This window comes from Poeciliopsis prolifica, unplaced genomic scaffold (genome assembly GCF_027474105.1).
Source record: "Poeciliopsis prolifica strain line A6 unplaced genomic scaffold, Auburn_PproV2 SCAFFOLD012, whole genome shotgun sequence".
Classification (NCBI taxonomy): Eukaryota; Metazoa; Chordata; class Actinopteri; order Cyprinodontiformes; family Poeciliidae; genus Poeciliopsis; species Poeciliopsis prolifica.
Window position 1 is genome coordinate 14,324,729 of NW_026562387.1, and position 19,408 is coordinate 14,344,136.

Genomic DNA, 19,408 nt, shown 5'->3' on the forward strand with positions numbered 1-19,408 from the left:
GTCTCCAGGCAGCCAAAGGCTACAAACACAAACCACAGCAGGAACCCCTGGAAAGCTCCAGACTGTATTTTCTGCTTATTTAACAGCAAAACACTCAGTGTGGGTCATTTAAATAATACCAAAGTAAGAAAGCACTCAGTTTATGAGCAATGCAGCATGGGATTGCAGAAGTTACAGATTATTAAAAAATGACACCTCAAGTGTTGAGAAGAGCTGAAAACAAACGTAGAGCAACAAGGAAGCTGACCGCATGTCTAGCACAAATTATCTATGTAAATACTGTAGTCTCTCAAGGAATACAGGATGAGAGGAAACAGACTTTCACACCACAGCACTCATTTTAATGATTAAATTAAAAAAAAAATTCAATTGATCATTCAGTGAGTTGTATGATGAATTTTTGCTTAATCAAGAATAAAGTCTTCTGTAAAATCTCAGATTTTTTTCCAACCTGATCAGATTTTAATTACATTTTTTTTCATCTTCTTTCTGAAAAAGAAATCACAAACAGAAAATATTTCCAAAAGGTGGCTTTTTGGTTCATAAGAATTTTTGTTTAATTACAAGAATTATGTCATATCATCAGAATAAAGATACAATTTTACCAAAACATCTAAAAATAGAGGGAAAAATAGCTTTTAGTGATCAACTTTTGAGTAGTTTCTTTAAAATAAACTTGCTTCAAAGTTTAGTAAATTATAATTTAAGGCCAACGTATTAAAAAAATTTAATATTTCCTTTTCTGTAAAATATAACTTTTTAAAAAACCTCAACATTTCTCATTTAATTTTTTTTGTTTGTTTTGCAGTTCTCATAAAACTACCCATTTAATTCTCTAAAATGTTTACTTTACCACCGATTTATTGCTTTATAGTCCAGCCCTACTTAAAGTACTAAACAAAGCTCTGAAACAAATCAGTGAGAGTAAAGTAATTTGAAAAACCCAACTGCCCAAACTTTCTGCTCTCTAATAACTCAATCATGTGTAGGAACATAAATTTGACAGCAGGCCGTTTTTCCCTCACTGATGACTCTAGTATGTCATAATTTCACCTCCGACCGGCTGACAGACAAAAGCAAACATGCAGCTACGATTCAAGATGGAAAATCATGTGAAATCGAGGAGCCAACCATGCCTGAAGAAAACAAATCCCTCCAGCAGTTTATAAAGCTCTCATTCACTAATCTAGAAAATCATCAAGATGAGGCGTGTTGGATTAAAAGTACCGTTTGTAAATAACCTTTAAGCCGGTATTAAGCATTAAACCCACAATTTTCTGTTAAAATGTCTGTATTTTAATGGTCTGATTAAATAATATAATTGTTTTTATTGGCTACACATGGAAAATCATCATAATTAACAGAAAAAGGCTTTCAAGTATAAATCTGTGTGTAATTATATAGTACTTCTCAAATACAAGGTCACCAATAATTTGATGCTAATCTGTTAAAAGATCAAATATTTTCTTATTTGTAAACTAGTAGTGTAACTTCAAAAAATGCTCAGCATTCCTCATTTCAACACAATTTGATGTAGAGTTTTAACGTGTTTCTAATTGTATATAAAGGCCTAAATGGTTAATTTAATTTATATCTAATTAATCGATTAATCGTCAGAAAAATAGATTAATCTGTTTCTAAAATAGTCATTAGTTGCAGCCCTATTTTCAATACATTCCAATTTCTTGAATCATTTGTTTATTGTTTTTAATTGTACAAAAAGGCATAAGTGGTTAACTGATTTTTTTTTATCCAATTACTAGATTGATAGATTAACCGATTACTAAAATTATCATTAGCTTCCCTATTTCAATACTAATTTATCATATGTATCTTTAACACTCATATCTAATGGCACGCACAAATTTCTAAATCATAGCGTTGACTAAATGAAATATCTTTGTCAAAAATCTGTCCTGTATTTTAACGACGCTGTAGCAGAGAGTTGAACAGGCCGGCAGATCAGTCAGAGAAAGCTAATCTCAATAACTGCACCAGCAGCACTACCACAGATCAATTAGCCTGTTTTCTGTTAAGGCCAGAGGCAATGGGACTCATCATCAGCACAACAGCATATGTATTACTCAAGGTGGATACTATGAGGTAATGTAAACATGTAAATCTTGTGCTCCAAGCTGTGCTGAAGAGCCTGTGGTTGTTTCATTAGGCTTCCATGAGTTACACAATTGCTCATGTTGTTGTGTCATCCTACTTCAGAGCAGAAAAACAACGCCCCTCAAATGGAATAAAGAGCTTAAACCTCAAACAACCTAAAATTAATCAAGTACACAGACTGATGTTCTGGAAAATCTGAAGGTTCAGGAAAACATTCGGTAGAAAGTGAATAAAAACATGCTGAACGTGAAACAAAAGGCTGTAGTAGCTGAGACATTTCAAGTGGGGCTGTGTGTCCGCTTGCTCCTAGAAATGGTTTGCATATTATCAGACGCTGGAGCAAACCTGCAGAATAAAGCTCCATGGCACACGGTGGCTTTAAAGGACTCCTGGGTCTGGTCCAAGTCAATGTCTGGACAGAACTTCAGATGATAGCCTGGTTTTGCGGTTGCATTTGGTGAAACCATGGCAAGAATGGAAAGTAGGCATGGGCTGTTTTCAGGTACAAAGTAACAAGACTTCACACACATTCTCTCATACGGTTTGTAGTGCTGTGAACGAGATACCAGACTGACCTGAGTTTTCTCTGGTTAGATGAAGGATAGAGAAGTTGCTGTGCACCGATTCTCAGGGAGATTTAACACCTGATAGTCTGGAAAATTTGGTTTGACTTTCAGCAACTGCGGTTCGCTTTCACACTCCACTGTATCAAACAAACTAAACCTTTAAAAATAACATAAGACTGAGGTAAAATAATTAAATATCCACACACATAAAAGCAACACTCATTCTAGGTTTCAGGAATTGCAGCCGCTGCAGTTTTCCCATCCGTTTCCTCTTGAAGATATAATTCTCAGGAGAAATTATGTGAAAAACTTTCACTCATTGGATTTCTACGGCTTGTTTCATTTGTCCTCTGTCTGTTTTGCTGCACAGCATGAGATAAACGTTTAATTTCCAAGAAAAGGGTCATGCCTAAGAGCGACTGCACGTCTGTACCTGCACATGACGGAGACTTCCAGGTTTGTGATAGGTGAACCGATTACCTTTTCTCTCATTTCACAATTGCTCTACAAAGAGACAGAAACCGATTGTTCTCTGAACAAATAAAAACAAATTTAACAGGAGGTTCACTTTCTTCCTTCTGCCTCTTTTTGCACTGCAGCTGTAAATAAAATAGGAGGTGGAAAGGATTTCTTGGAGAAGAAAGTAACCAACTCTGCCACTTTATTATGAGCGCGCATGCAACAAGTTTTACCATGTCCAACATCCGACAGCCGGCGCACCAATCAGGTACTGTCATGCCTCCTAGTCATTTGAAATAGTGCAAAGTAAGGAAAATATCAGTGGCAAAAAAAAAACAAAAACCAAAGTCATTCACATTTATTACGCACAGCAGCAGAACGTCATAATAAAAAAAATATAAGAAATAGAAAGATACAACTTAAACTGTCTACAACATGTCAAACTCAAGGCCCGAGGGCCAAATCTGGCCCGCCATAGCTTTTTATGTGGCCTTCGAGATTCTAGACTAAACACCAAGTGTGCTTATGTATCATGTTATCAGTCAAATCAATGCCTTTTTCATTTGTTTACTCCCAAATTATATCAATCAGTCCCTCCTGTTTCTTGAGAATCATTGTGGAAATTCACACAAAAATCAACAAATCACTGCACTTGTTTGGGGAGTTTATTGCAAATTTTTCTCAAAAATTGTCAAAAACATTCTTTCTTGTACTAAACGAGTCCCTCAGCCTTAATTGATGTCAGATTGTAGTACATGATCTCGACAGCAAGGATTGAAGTCACATTTACTGTACTAAATAAGCACAAATTAGTACCACAAATACTTTGACTTTTATTGTAAAAATTTACAAAAAGAATCACAAAAACCTGGAGAGACTGAAAAGATGTTTGATAATATTGTTAAATTTTAGGAATTTATTGATATTGTAACAGTTTGTGAACTGGTTTTGTTGTGTTTTTAAGATGTTTTTTCTGGTAAAAGTACTTTATTCTGTGAGTAGTATGATTACATTCCTGTCATTAGTCAAACCTTTTTAGTACAACTTACAGAAGGGACAGCAGCAATAGAAAACAATTTTGGAAAAATATCTTCTGTCATTTGTAATTTCTTTTTCAGGAAAGAAAGCGAGAGAAATAAAAAACGATTAAAATCTGAAAAAAAATCTGAGATTGATTTATTTTTTCCCACGTCACCCAGCCAGAAAGATTCAGATGAGTTCCAAGACCAACTGCGATTGAAAGACATTTTTACACATCATAAAATTGCAACCATTTTCATTATTGTGAAGATCAAATCTTAGCTTTTTAACTGAATGGCGTGTTCTTGTGTTTTTCCCCTTTTGCAGAGAAAGAGAAGCAGTTGTGTCACATTAACACAGAAACGCATCATGAAATTTGACATGCTTAATGACTTTAATCCCTCTACCACTGAATAAATGAACTTAAATTAAACATTTTTCCTAAAAAGTGTGGTGGGTAACAAAATGTTCCAGGGATTTAAAAGTTGTTGTTTCTAAACCATTAAAAAGGAAATAAAAGTAAAAACAATTACTGGGTTATTCTGTAAACTGTAGCTGCCACAAATTAAAACTCTGCTGTGTGGGACATTTATAAAACAGTGTGTCAGTGTCCTGGCCAGCAGCCTGAGCTCCTTTTAAAACAAGTTTAATGTTTATGCTGCACTTTCACAATATGTCATGAGCAAATTTAGCTATCTTAGTGTTTCACTTCCACTTTCAGTAACATCTATTGCAAAGGCTGGGCAGGAAGGAAACGACACGCAGCCTGACTGTGACCAGGCTATAATTGTTTAGGCAATTTATGCAAAACACAGCCCTAAAAAAAGTGGTGTAGTTTATAGCAAACTGTTTTGTTTTGTTTTTTAAAGTGACAATGACTTTACTTTCCTGCATCTGAAATGCACTACCTGAGAAATCCAAACAGAAGTAATAAGTTTTTCCTTTCCGTCTTTAAACACATCAAAACAAAAACATAAATTTTTGGTTTATAGATACACAAATGCCAGGATGGACCTTTTTAAGCTTTGTTTTTCTTTTTAATAAAAAAACTACCACATAGTTCACGCTAAGTTTTTACTTTATGTTACAGTCCTTGAAGAAAAATCTGTCAAACTTTTAAAAGAAAATTAGAAACTTCATGTTTTGTTCTCTAGCTGGAACGCTGGAATGAGGAAATAAAATTAAATCATGAAGCATCATGCGGTTTTACTGAGAAACAAATAAAAATATTCCATAGACTCTTACAATAAGACATCTTTAAATGCAGTGAAGATGCCAGGATACAAAAAAATGTTTCCTAACTACAATAAAACTTCCCCATTCAATTCAAAATTATGTTATTTAAGCCAAAGGAGAATTAAATAAATCATTCTTACTATATATAAGCATAACTACATTTTGTTTGCACTTTTTTGAACTTATTAAAAAATAATAAAAATTGTAAAGACTTACAAACTTTAATTTTATAAACACTCAACTGTGGAAGATATTTGAAATACCCAAAGTAAAAACAATAAAAACACTTACAAGTATAATGTTTCTGTAAACAAAACTACCATTAAAATAATCACCGAAATGGAAATTATCGAGGTAATTTTAATTTATTATGCAACTGATCCCTAATTTAATTAGGTTTCACATAAAATACTGAATCTCGAATAGGCTGTGAAGGTTAGAAGTATATTTTTGATGCAAACATTTATTTAACGTTGTTACTATATAATTTTTAGCTGGGTTCAAGCTTTGAGAAACAAAATAAATGTTAAGAAATTCACATGCATGTCATTTTATTCTTTATTTGAAGTAAGATTATGCTCCTTTTCCCCCCTCTAGCTTCAACAATGAGAAAATAAAATTAGGCAAGTTGGATCTTATTGTTTCACTCACTAGGTGACTTCAACATAAAAATATAGCAAATAAAAACAACTTTATGCACTAGTGTGTTTACCTCCAGACCTATTAAAACAAAGACTAACCAGCTCCACAATTGGCCCAGCTGTCAGTGTGTGCATTTCCTTTAATGATGCATCATTTGCAGCCTGAAATGTTTTCTCAATCCGAGCCGCACGCTTTCAGTCTAAACCTGAGTAAATACTGTAGTGTAAAGGCCAAACAGCCAGCCCGCAGCCGGCCTGTAATCACACGTTATGGGTCAAGCGTGTAACGTTCAAAGACTCTGTCCAAATAAAGGAAAAATCAGCAGCTGCTCTGAAAAGAGGAAGTTAACGGTACATGTACAGGATGCGGCGAGTTCAGTGTAACGTTTTCCGCTGTTTTAATCCGCCATAAGCCAGGGGTTTTTATTATAAAGCAGCACACGCTTCTGGCTCATTCATTCATCGACAAGAGGAGCAGGATGTAACAGGAAAACGAGCTTTGCTCACTGGCAACTGGTGGAAGGTGGAGGCGGATAGTTGAGAAGCAGAAAAGAAAAGCAGAAAAGTAGCGAATGCGCCGATATGATCTGTTTGTTTAGCGTTGTTTCTTTTATTTACCTTGATGCTCGCTGAGAAATCGGTGGTCGACGTCTGGATACCACGCTGGAAGCAGCGGCTCAAAGGAGAAGAGCTATTTGCTGCTGCTGCGGATGTTTCCGGGTTTCTTGTTCGGCGTCATTGTGGTCAGGGAGGGGAGTCCGGTTAGTCCCGCCCCTTTCTGTATGGCAAGTCAATTTAGCATTTTATACTTATGCTGATTCTTCAAATAAGGGATTCTCAAACTCGGGCCAGGGGACCTTTTCATGTGGCCTTCTTGACTCCAGAGGGACAAATAACCTTCAAGAGAATTGTTGTTTACTTAAAAATTATTTTATCTGTCAAATCAAAGCAGTTTTATCTGTTTATTGCCTGATCACATCAAATGGTTTTATCAGTACATTATGGCACAACCAGCCCTTTAAGTAATTTTATGGTCTTGAGATGGCCCAAAATAAAAAGGACTTTAGCACCCCTATGAGATGAAAATTAAGATTTTCTAACATGAGAAATCCAACTAGTGGCCTTATGTTCTCCTTCAGGATTTTCTGCTGCAGAGTAAAATAATAAGGGATGCTATGCATGTCCTGAAGCCCCCCCATCTTACTACCACCACCATGCTTTACTGTCCGTAGGATGCTCTTTTTCTGGCAAATTTCTGAAAATTATAAAAGTGCATTAATGATTTAATGAGGGTAGCACTAATATTTTTATCACCAAGGTTTGGTTTAAAACTTGCATTTTGTATTTACGCAGGTAATCTTTGTCTAATATTAAAGTTTGCTTCATAATCTAAAGTTGAGCAAAACTGCAACAACAGAAGAATTTGGTTTAAAAAAGATGGATTTCAAAACTACTTTTTGAAGGGACAGTGGTACTTTTGGTGTGATTTCTTCTCTGAAGCTAAAAACCGAGACACATTAGTACAAAATGTGACAATTTCTGCGAGGAAGAACTATGCCTAATATTTTGGAAATGGTGACTGTGGGTTAAAACCCCAGATTAACAGGCAATCAGCCTGTTAATCCAAAATTGTGGATTGATTAATTGTTGTAATGACTTGCCATAGTTCCAGGGGAGAGACTCTTCATTTGTTTCCTCCATAGGATTATTACAGAACAGAGCTATAATTAAATCTGCTTTGATCAGGACTTCTATATCTTAAGAGCAGCTAAAATAACACCCTCCTGGAAACAGATATTATAGGGCTGTTCGCTCTGCCTAAATGCCCTTGAGCAAGAAGCTAAGGTGGCTCTAGCTCCCTTTAATCTTTTCCAACTTTTTATGCGTTTCAAGCATAAGTTTAAACAGGATCAGTGTAAATTTTCTCAAACTATTTTCACCTCTTATTTCTAGCATACACTGCATAGTATTGCATTGAGTGAAAAGGTGGAAACTATTGATCAAATGAAGCCCTTCAGTTATTGATCAGGACCATATTGGAAGATTACAGGAAGGTCTGATGTCTTAGAGGTGGAATATTTATTTATTTGTTTATATATTTTTTGGTAAGGGTAGAGTCATTAGACAATATCAAGAGAAAATATTATATTATTTACATTTTTAAACACAGTATTGGACCAAGTTGTTTGACTTTTGATGGTTATTTTTCCTTTAAAAATCACAAAAAAATGTTAATATTTCAATAATAATAATAATAAAAATATATATATAGAGAGAGAGATGCTGTGTAATTACAGGTGGGCAATTACTGTATCGATTATCACTTATTGTGACAAATTTCTGATCATGATAAGAATTTTGATTTATTGATGTCGCAATAAATTTCAATTAATAATATTTTAAAACAAAACTGAGAATATTACCTTTTATGTAGTGTTTCAATAACCAAAATATTGGACGAAATAAAAATAACTAGTTCATTTTTAAACACTTTGAAAACTCAGGATTGTTTAGACATTTTTAAGAAAAATTTTGTATCAAACATTTTTGTTACAGTTCACGTTTCAGCTTTTTATTGAAATACTACCGACCAATTACGTTGATGTGCATATTTTTAATAATCTGTCGTTATGTCATAATCTTTCATTTTCAGCCACAGTTGTTCTTTTCTCACACTTGACAAAGAGAGAAATATAAAAATATGTTAATTTCTAATCGAAACGTGTAACAAAGGACAGTTATATCTAATTATATTTTTAAATAAAGTGTATTTTTACCCAACATTATGTGTTTTCTTCCATACCTATGAAGAACCACCAGTAGAAATAAGACAAAAAGTTTCAAATTTGTCTGAATATTATTCATGTGTATGTTATTGTTAAAAATCACTTAATTAATAAATGCACTCATACTTTTATGTAAAAAAAAATCACTTCATGCTTTTCTTTAATCCTATTAAAATGTTCAATCTTACTTTATTGTTTTTAGTATTTATTTAATTGTTTAAGGTGAATGGGAGCAACATTTTTTTGTGCTAAAAAATAAAAACTGCTCTGTGACCAAAGTGATTTTGATTACAATTTTGAGTAATTCATAAAATGAAACATTATATGAATAAAATTTAGTTTTATCTTAGGAGGAAGAGTTGACACTCTTACAATATTTGATATTTATTTCGTTATTAAGTCAAACTAAATGGTTTATGTGTCAGATAATGAGAGGAAAGATAAATTTACATGTTGGTTTCTTGTGCTGAAATGCTAAATTTAAAATTTTAAGTTTTCATCAACACTTTCACCGTACCATAACCATAATTTCCAATTGTGCTTCTCCTCACTAATAGAGACGCTAAAATAATTATTTAAGTACTAAACAGGGTTTTTCTAAGGATTCTTTCCCCAGGTTTTCTCACTGTGCCGCCTCTCTCTCTCTCTCTCTCCCCACAGATGGAAACTAATCACGCCTAATTAAGCTGCACACCAGTCTCCACTTAAGGCTTGTCTGGTTTATAAAGAGGGACTGAATTTGCCTGGTTGAACCATTTTTGCAGAAGACGCTGAGAGAAAGTGGTTCTGTCTGAGAAGTGATTGTTTTGTAGATTGATCTGCAGCCATGGTGAGAGAAAAGGCTCATGTTAACGTGGTCATCATCGGCCATGTTGACAGTGGAAAATCCACTACCACTGGACACCTGGTCTACAAGTGTGGTGGTGTGGACCAGCGGAAACTGGAGAAGTTTGAGAAAGTGCGGCCCAGGTGAGACTTTTGGCTTTTTATTTTTGAGGGAATCTTAAACAATGGAAATACCTGTAACAGTACATCAGGGCTTTTGTAGATAGAAACTGAGCAAATTTCTAGAACTGTGATGTTTCTGAAATCTCTGTTCAATCTGAAACTTTAAAATCAAGTTTCCTATAAAACTAGGTAATTTCTGAGCTTTAAGAGTCAAAATTTCAACTTTTGAAGCTCAAATTTCCAAGATTTTCTGTGTTCTCAAACTTAAAATTTCCGAGTTTTTGTTTTCTGGAAAAGTTTAACACAAATTTTCTACCAAAAACAACCTTAGAAAATTGAGTTTAAAATGTTTTACTCCTGACACTAAAATGTCCAAGTTCTAGAAACTTGATGGCTGACTTTTTTTCCAAGCAAATTTGACTTTTTGAAGTTGTTTTTTTGGGGGGGGGGTTCTAGAAAACCTGAGCTTCAGGAGTTGATCTCAAACTCTTGAAACTCAGATTTTCTTGAAAAGTCAAACATTTTCTTTAGAAAACTCAGAAATACAGACCTTGAATGGTCTAGAACTTTTAAATGCGAGTGTCGTATATGGAAAATCTTCAAAACTCAAATTCCCAAGTGGTTTTCTTATAGGAAACTTGCTCTAATATGCCTTCAAGTACTCTGGTTTCGTTCCAGATGGGGAAGAGTTCCTTCAAGTTCGCCTGGCTGCTGGACAAGCTGAAGGCCGAACGGGAGCGAGGAATCACCATCGACATCTCTCTGCTGAAGTTTAACACCCAGAAATACAGCATGACCATCATTGACGCACCTGGACACAGAGACTTCATCAAAAACATGATCACTGGCACATCCCAGGTAATAAAGCTAGAATAGTTATATCTTTGAGAGCGGTGTTTGAGTAACTACGGTCTTCCAGGCTGATGTCGCCCTGCTGGTCGTCTCCGCGGCCAAAGGGGAATATGAGGCGGGTGTTTCCAGGAGTGGCCAGACCAGAGAGCATGCCTTACTGGCTTACACTCTGGGCGTCAAGCAGATCATAGTCTGTGTGAACAAAATGGACCTCACGGAGCCGCCGTACAGTCAGAAACGCTACGACGAAGTGGTCAGAGGAGTGAAGGTCTTCCTCAAGAAGATCGGCTACGACACAGACGCCGTGCCCTTTGTTCCGATCTCCGGCTGGATGGGCGAAAACATGATCGCGCCAACACAAAGGGTAACTTTTCAGGGGCTTAAGGTGGACAAACGATGCAATGAACTGCGTTTAAAACCATTTGAGTGCAGATGCCGTGGTACCAAGGCTGGAAGGTCCGACTGAGGGAAGGTGCTGAAAGCGGAAAGACTCTTCTAGAAGTTCTGGACTCGGTAAAACCTCCAGTGCGAACAATCAACAAACCTCTACGCCTCCCTTTGCAGGACGTCTACAAAATTGGAGGTAAATCAGTGCAGCGCTTGCTCGAAATTGCCTACGCTTTAAACAACATCCTCCACTCAACAGATGTGCTGAGCTAAACAAGATGGCTGACAATGGAAGTTGACCAGATTTTTTTTTTTTTTAAGAGACTAAAATATTTAGACATATTATGAAACGAGTATTTTCACACTACTATTCAGCTGATGCTCATTCCAACTTAATTTTGGTTCAGTTTACCGTCTCCAAAATTCAGAGTTGCAATGACAAAGCTAAGATGTTTGTGTTAAGTTTTTAAGATGATTTGGTTTCTCTAGGTGTTGGGACAGTTCCAGTGGGAAAGATTGAAACTGGAGTCCTCAAGCCAGGCATGACCTTGATGTTCTCCCCTGCCAAGCTCACTGCAGAAGTGAAATCCATAGAAATGCACCACCAAGGTCTGGATACGGCTCTGCCAGGTCACAATGTTGGCTTCAACATAAAGAACGTCTCTGTAAAGAACCTGCAGCGTGGCGATGTGGCCGGCAACGCCCAGCACGACCCTCCTTGTGAGGTCTGCAGCTTTGAAGCTCAGGTTTGTTATAGAGAATGTTGAATAAATTACATTTTTGCCTCGGACTCAAATAAGCATACTTCTCCTTTAGGTAATCATCCTGAATCATCCAGGGAGATAAAACGGGCTACTCTCCTGTCCTGGACTGCCACACCGCTCATGTCACCTGCCAATTTGCCGAGCTGAAGGAGAAGCTCGACCGCCGAACAGGGAAGAAACTGGAGGATGACCCTCAGCTGCTGCAGTCTGGAGATGCAGCTACAGTCAAACTGGTTCCCATTAAGCCCATGTGTGTGGAGAGCTTCTTCACCTACCCTCCTTTAGGTAAAGCAAAGGTTGCACTAATGTCCAACTTATTGTACATCCTGTCCTCACAATGTTCTGCTTGCAGGTCGCTTTGCAGCGAGAGACCTGAAGCAGACGGTTGCAGTCGGAGTGATAAAGTCTGTGAGAAGGAGCAAGGGTCAAAAGCTTCCCAGAAAACACAACCGTCTAAATGAGCTGGTTTTAGCTTACATGTTTTCTAACGGTACAAAACCACCTTTTTATTTGAGAAAGGTGACATTTGTGTTGCAACAAATGGTGTTTAGTTTCTTTAAGGTGTATGACATTCCTGTGTTATTGATTCCAAAGTTGTAGAATTGTATATTTTCCTTTAAACCTATTTGAAGCAAAGTTTTGGAAAAGTTGAACTGAATTGTAATTAAAAAATATTTGAGTTCAACAAAGCCTCATTCTTGCAAATTGCCAACATTTTTGGTGTATAAATGAAAACTGGTTAAGCTTGGTAACTTTGCAAAAGGCTTAGACTAGATGGAAATGATCCTTGTTGGGGTTTTTAGCTAGGCTAATGTAAAAGGTTGCATCTTAAGGGGGGGCATCTATCTGTATATTTATTTGAAAGAACTTCAGTTTAACTTATCAAGATCAGATTCTAACATTCTGGATGTTTGGAAGCAAACATCCAGAATGTTTGCTTCCAAACATCCATGAGGGAAAGCTTTGAACATAAATTTGTGGAAGATGCCAAACTGAAGAGGAAGTTTTTATTCTGCATGCTAAATTTAGAGATCCAAAGATAAACCAATGTTGTGACTCACCTGAGTGAAATTGGATCCTGTCTTCAAATTAAACATTTTACTGGACTGCAGCAAGAATTCATTTTAAAGCCAGAGGTCATAAAAGGTCAGCCTCCCAACATTAAGAAAACCAAGCGAATTTGGTGTCAATCAAATCCTCCATATTTTAGCAGCATAAACAAAGCACAATATATTTAATCTCTGTCTGGAAACGCATAGTTGACCTTTGACCTCTGGAAAATTTATATCTTTACAATGATAGCAACACAAATGTTTCACACCAAATTTGTTAAATTGCTCTTGTTCTGGTCACAGAAAAAAACAAATACCGCTGGTTTTCCAGACTTTCCATTTCACAAACCAGTAAGTTCCCTAATTTTTAACATCTCTCCAGGCCATGTGTTGAAATGTGACTGGAATATTTTCCCCTCTAATATGAAGTCCAGTAATAAGAGTTTCCCTTGGAGTTGAGTCAAACCACAAGTAAAAGCAAAACCTAGACTCATTGTTTCGGTACAGCACTTTTAATGATACAATGGGTTGATGGGTTTGTTCCTTAACATGGGAAGAACTGTACGTCAGTGAGGACTGGGTGAAAATACATAGTCTCCACAACCTTCATCTAAAAGACATTTCTGGTTCACAGGCAACCTGGAAATGTTCTCCAGTAACAAGGAATGATTTCAAACTTAAAAAAACTGAACAAAATTCAAGCTCATGAGGTTTTACAAGACACTGAAATGTGAACACAGGTTCTGAAACTTCTAGCCTGTGAAAAAAACATTATTGCTAAGATGTCCTGTTGAGATTCCCATACATATGGTCGATAGTGGCTTAAAACAACAGGATATACCGCTCCTTTTTTTTCTGTGTAGTCCTGCTATAGTGGCTTTTCAAACCCTGAGGTGAGTGTTTGAACTTTGCACTCCACTCGTTTCCAGTCGTCGTTTCATCAAGGAAAAGCTGAGATGGTCGGTTTTCAACACACAGAGCATACGTACGGGTGGACAGTGTAACAAGGAGTAAAATTAGTGACCTACAGTGAACCACGGGCTTTTGAATGTTTTTTTTTCTTTTTTAAATCCACCACAAAGTAGCAGCAGGTTTTTGTACGGTAAAACAATCATAATACGTGTAACACACAAAAAAGCAAGCAAGAACAAGGAGTACACTTGATGAGAATACTTTCCCCCGTTTCGGGGGAGGATTGGCGGGAGACCCCTGCCTCTTCAGTCAACTATGGTGGTAAACAGGGATGCAAGACAAATAATGACATGACCTATTTCACATTCAATTTCATATCTGTCCCTCCTGCCCCACTCTGCCAACCCCACAGAAATATAAGCTGATAATTACTCGAGGACCGGTGAAAGTAATACAGATAAAATTCACGCTCTACCAACCTCGGACAGGCAGAGAGCAGGTACATGTTTTGTACAATAAAACATGTATGTACACTCACACACATATATATTTACATACATATATACACAGGAACAGCATAAACATAGACTTCTAGGTAAGTGCTAGGGTTTTGTTTTGAGTGGCTCTGTCTCGGCCATGCTATAAGGGTTAAGATAATACTGGTAGAGGAGAAATACACACATTCTTTGTACAGCGTGGATGAGCCTTCTTGGTTTTCTTCATTACTTTGTTTTCTTCAGGACACCTGCTGTGTGACCAGGGGTTTTACTGTGTGATAAGGTATTTATTTACATTAAATCCCACGTTAGGGAGAGACGTAGTGCAAGTCTGGCTGTCAGTCACTCAGGATGTGAACAAAAGACATGGGGAACACGCCTTTTCTGTCCGGATCTCCTTCAATGTGTCCGATCTGGGAAGAGAAGCAGAAAACGAAGGATGAAATCTCGAAAAGTTGTCAGGAAATCCAACCAGCGCCGCGGATATTTCTGCCAGAACTCACCCACCACTCCTGGTCCTCTTCTCCTGTAACTATGATCACCTCTCCTTCAGCGAATGTCAGCTCGTCGTCGTTGTCCGCCTGACAGTCGTAGATTGTCTTCACCCGCCGGGTTTTATTCTTACCCTGGACACACAAAAAGGAAAGCTGAAATAACTAATGCAAAACATCTTTTAGGGTGTTTTTAAATCAAAATAAGGAGAAACTGGAAGTGATTTCGAGATGGTAAGTCAACGACTAAACACTTTTCTTTTCCAGCAGTCATTGCAGAGTGGTAAAACCAGCAATGTGCAATCAATTAATTAATTACATAATAAATTAAAACAAGCTCAATAATTTCCATTTGGATGATTTATTGTTTTTCTCTTTTCTCTACCATTTTCTATTAAAATTTGCTGAAAAAGTATTCAGTCTGGTGCCTTGTTCTCAACCAGCCTTTTTAAAAAATGGGAATTTGGTTTGCAGAGACTAAAGTATACATTTTATTTGTTAATTTTGTTGTTTTATTTATTTTAGATATTTAAAAATGTTTTCAATTCCAGAGTTAAATGTTTGTTAGCATTTAAAATAATGCCATAGCCATTGTACATGACTACTTGAAAATGGGATCAAAACAACATTATCATTGGTTATTTCAATAACTTCTGCAAACAATTGATCAACCAGTAGAATTTGCTATTATAATAAGGAGTAGTTGCTTTCAATAAAATAACATTGTAGAATTCTCGTAAATAAATAAAAAGCTAAAAAGTGTTCATACTGTATTGATCTTCCTTGGGAGGCACCGGAGTCTCTGCGGTCCCTGGCGGTGTCCCGTTAGTGTCCTCTGCGGTTTGCTGTGATGGAGTCGCTATGTTCGCCACCTGCTGGTTGGGCGATGGCGAGTCTTGCTGCTGCGGCTGCGTTTGAGGTGGCGGGGGCGGCTGCGTTTGCGGCCTCTGCGCCGTTGAATCCCCAGCAGGGGGCCGGGGTGCAGACTCGGACGTCCCCGGTTTGGGATGCAGGTCCGCCAGGTGCGGCTTGGGGGGAAGGTCTTTGAGCTGAGGTTTGGGCGGCAGGTCGCCCAGCTGGGGCTTAGGGGGGAGGTCGGAGAGCTGCGGCTTGGGAGGAAGTTCTCCCGGCTTCGGGGGAAGTTCGGAAACCTGCGGTTTGGGCGGCAGGTCGCTCAGCTGGGGTCTGTCAGCCAGGGGCGCCTTGTGTGCGGTTTCGGTTGGAGGCGGAGACTTCTGGAAGACCTCTGGAGGAAGGCTGGGCTTGTCCACAGACGGATGGTGGATGGTGTCGATTTTTCTCAACGCCACTGGTGGGAAAACCATGAAAAAAAACGATAAACTAGGAGAATAATGTCAGAGAATATCCAAAATGTTGGTTTTAAAATACAAAATACTGGAATTTAACACAAATATAGAAGAGAGAAAGGAGGGAAGGAAGGAGTAAAAGAAGAAAGAAATGAAGGATGAAGGAAGGACAGAATTATGGAAGGAAGAAAGTAGAGAACAATAAGGAAAAGAAGAAGGAAAGAAAAACAGAAGAAAGGAAGGAAGAAGGACAGAAAAACAGAAGCAAGCAAGGAAGGACAGAAGAAAGGATGAAGGAAGGATAGAAAAATGGAAGGAAGGAATTAGAGAAAAGAAAGAAGGAAGAGAGGACAAGAAAAGGAAGGGAGGGAAGGAAAGAACCAAAGGATGAAAAAGAAGACAACAGGGAAGGAAACAGAATTTTCCTGTCTGAATCCTGAATGGAGCGATAAAGGTCGCACCTTTTTGAGGTAGTTTGGGAAGAACCCTTGGACCAAGTGTTGACTTCGTGTTGCTTGAAGTAGTGCTGAAAAAATGTCAAATTTCAGACAAGATTAAAACTCGTCTTGTTTTCACAAAGAAAACCTTCAATGACTAAAAAGCGACAACAGATGCGAGTCTGTTTCTGCGTTACCTTTGCTGCTGAGGAATGCCTTCAAACTTGTTGGACACGGGGACATCTTACTGACTGGTGGAGGGGTGGAGTCACTTCCTGAAATATTAACAGTGGCGACAACAACAAAGGAAAAACTGAACGCCACATCAGAGCTCGGCCGAGGAATTAATTAATTTGGTATAAATGTGGAAACAAATCAACATGCTGTGATGGTTAAAGAAAACAATGAGGGGAGGGCGTCTTCTGGCTGAGCTCTCCATGATGAATACGTCATCTGAACTGCTGCTATTTACGCTGTGGAGGGGTGGTGACGTGTGTGTGTGTGTGTGTGTGTGTGTGTGTGTGTGTGTGTGTGTGTGTGGTGTGTGTGTGTGTGTGTGTAGGGGTGTGTGTGTGTGTGTGTATGGGTGTGTGTGTGTGTGTGTGTGTGCGTGTGTGTGTGCGTGTATGACAGGATGGAGAAAAACAGTTGGATGAATAATTACAAGCCCAACAATAAAAAAAAGTCAACTTCTTATTGGTTTGAACATAAATCAAGCTTTTGCTAATTAAATACCTGCAATTAGCTTACTATGCTAGCAGTAAGTCCAGCTTTACTGCTAGCATAGTAACTAATTGTATATATATATATATATATATATATATATATTATATATAATATATATATATATACTTTTTAGCTTTTTATTTATTTACATACATATATATATGTATGTATGTATGTATGGATGGATTCAGAGAACGTCTCATCTACATCTCCATTCTGTATAGAAACTCTTCCTTCCCAACAGAAAGAGGCTAATAAACCATGTAAATATGGTTAAAGCTTCACCAACAGGAAACTCTTCAGAAGTCTGATGGAGAAAATGATTTTGTGTTTCTATTTTGCTTCCTACTCTCAAACAACAGCTCTTTATTTCCATCTGATTTCTGGAGCGGAGACCCCGAGTCGAGCCGGCTAGCTGCTGTTTCTCGTGTGCTTTGCGGTCTCACCCCCGATTACTGCGCCCCCTTTACTGTGCGGACTGTGAGAGAGCGGGCTGGGTGGGTCGGACAAGGTGCGTTTGTGTCCAGGAGGTGGGGGCGGAGGTCTCTTCTTGGACAGGGTGGAGCTGCCTCCTGGTGTGAGTGTGGAGGGAGGGCCAGATGGGGGAGGAGCTGGAGGAGTGACACATAAGACACATGAGGCGGTGAAGTCAACGAATCAAACAAACCTAGGGCTGGACAGCATGGCTGAAAAAAGTCTCACGACATAAGTGTTTCATATTGGTCAATATTAATAATTACTGATTATGGTGGACAGAAATGTATACATTTCACACCAGAATTTAGGCCCTTATTTTGAAGGGGCGAGAGAAGACTGGTTGTCATTTGTTTTTCTGTTGGAAGACATTGAGAATAAGGCGAGACTCAAAATACCTTTTTATCACTTTCTTCCTCAACACAAGCATCATATTTCTTGAAAATGCTCTCAAAAATTCAATATTATCGTTTACCGTAAAAACATCTGGGACAATTTATCTTCCAGCTAAATTTGTTATTGTGGCGACAGGCTTACTTTCTGGTTTTATCCAGAGTTTTCAATTTACACCGTTATTAAGCTTATTTTTAATTACTCAACAAGTTATTGCTAGGTAACCAAAGAGTGAGTTAGTTGATTCCTTGTTAAGCTAGCGAAAAGAAGTTTATTGAACACTCTCTATATTGAATATCCTATCAGATGTATCAATTACTGACATTGATCATATGTGTATTGCAATACATATTGTTATTGATTTATTGTCCAGCCCTAAACAAAGCCAACAAAAATAATCCCCAAGCGGGATGGAGGAGTCAGAACAAAACAGCAAAATGTTTGGATACAAATATAAACCACTGGTGAAAGGATGGATTTGGGATGCTTGTTCGGGTTTTCTTCCTGAATTATGTCTAATGGGACCTCTCTAGTTTACTAATGTAGAGTAAAGTAGGATGAAAGCAGCCAGTAGAGAGCTCAGCCAGAGGGCAATCAGCTGTGGTTAAAGGTTTACAGCTCAGCAATGGCAGGGCATCACTCCAGAAAGATTAAAAAATAACATAGGCAAGCAGTAATAGCGAGCCTACATGGTTCAACCACCAAACTGCGCATCTGAGCTGTAAAGAAGGAAACGAACCAAAGGGATGAAAAGGAGGGAAGAACGTAAACCAAGATATTCACTGATGTATGGTCGGGTGCCAGCCAGAGTGGCGTAGTGCGAATGAGAGCCAAGGAATGCCAAGTGTGGAGCTGAAAGAATAGAGAAACAAAAAAAGAGAAAAAAAACAGAGCGGAGAGGATGTGGGAGAGAATCTCTGAGCGAGTCGGCCTTTATGAAGAGCTGCTCCCACACGCTGGAAAATAAGATGAAACCTATCAGTGACAAGCAAAGCAAAAAGAGAGGAGAAAATGGCGAACAAGCCAAAGAGTTAGCAGGTTAATCTGTGAATGTTGCTTACCATCTCAAAGATCGACTTTATCTAACATGACCCAACAACAACAAACTGCAGCTATTCATTAAAATCAGCTTCGGAGAACAAAAAAAACTGAACCTTTGAACTGTTACGTAAACTTTTTCACATACTGCCAAACCAAACTTTAACTCATTTCATTGGAATATTATATACAGAGGAACTTCTAAACCAACTTTGGAGGAGCTGCAGAAATCCACAGTTTGGGTAGGAAACCCACCAAATCCACTTTTCCGCAGCAATCTCAACGGCTCAACGCTGATATTTTCACC

At 37.9% G+C, this 19,408-nt stretch overlaps 3 protein-coding genes across 3 annotated transcripts in view; 1 reads left to right on the plus strand and 2 right to left on the minus strand.

Annotated features, from left to right (window-relative positions):
* fam49bb (family with sequence similarity 49 member Bb) overlaps window positions 1–6,751 on the minus strand; it is a 39,331-nt gene extending 32,580 nt beyond the window's left edge. The window contains exon 1 of the mRNA XM_055037298.1: window positions 6,656–6,751. The gene's annotated coding sequence lies outside the window, so the exon portion shown is untranslated. The remainder of the gene's footprint in view (window positions 1–6,655) is intronic.
* Window positions 6,752–9,612: 2,861 nt separating this feature from the next.
* Window positions 9,613–12,347, plus strand: eef1a1l3 (eukaryotic translation elongation factor 1 alpha 1, like 3). Its single transcript, XM_055037301.1, is given in 9 exon segments — window positions 9,613–9,792; window positions 10,431–10,629; window positions 10,691–10,987; window positions 11,056–11,206; window positions 11,500–11,756; window positions 11,827–11,852; window positions 11,854–12,059; window positions 12,127–12,180; window positions 12,183–12,347. Coding segments are annotated over 9 exon segments (1,386 nt in total). The 5' UTR covers window positions 9,613–9,649; the 3' UTR covers window positions 12,236–12,347.
* A 969-nt stretch (window positions 12,348–13,316) lies between these two features.
* asap1b (ArfGAP with SH3 domain, ankyrin repeat and PH domain 1b) overlaps window positions 13,317–19,408 on the minus strand; it is a 57,197-nt gene continuing 51,105 nt past the window's right edge. Inside the window, 8 exon segments of the mRNA XM_055037884.1 lie at window positions 13,317–14,648; window positions 14,739–14,861; window positions 15,496–15,514; window positions 15,516–16,035; window positions 16,495–16,559; window positions 16,668–16,702; window positions 16,705–16,745; window positions 17,643–17,807. Of these exon segments, the coding sequence (XP_054893859.1) occupies window positions 14,574–14,648; window positions 14,739–14,861; window positions 15,496–15,514; window positions 15,516–16,035; window positions 16,495–16,559; window positions 16,668–16,702; window positions 16,705–16,745; window positions 17,643–17,807 (1,043 nt within the window). The 3' untranslated portion in view covers window positions 13,317–14,573.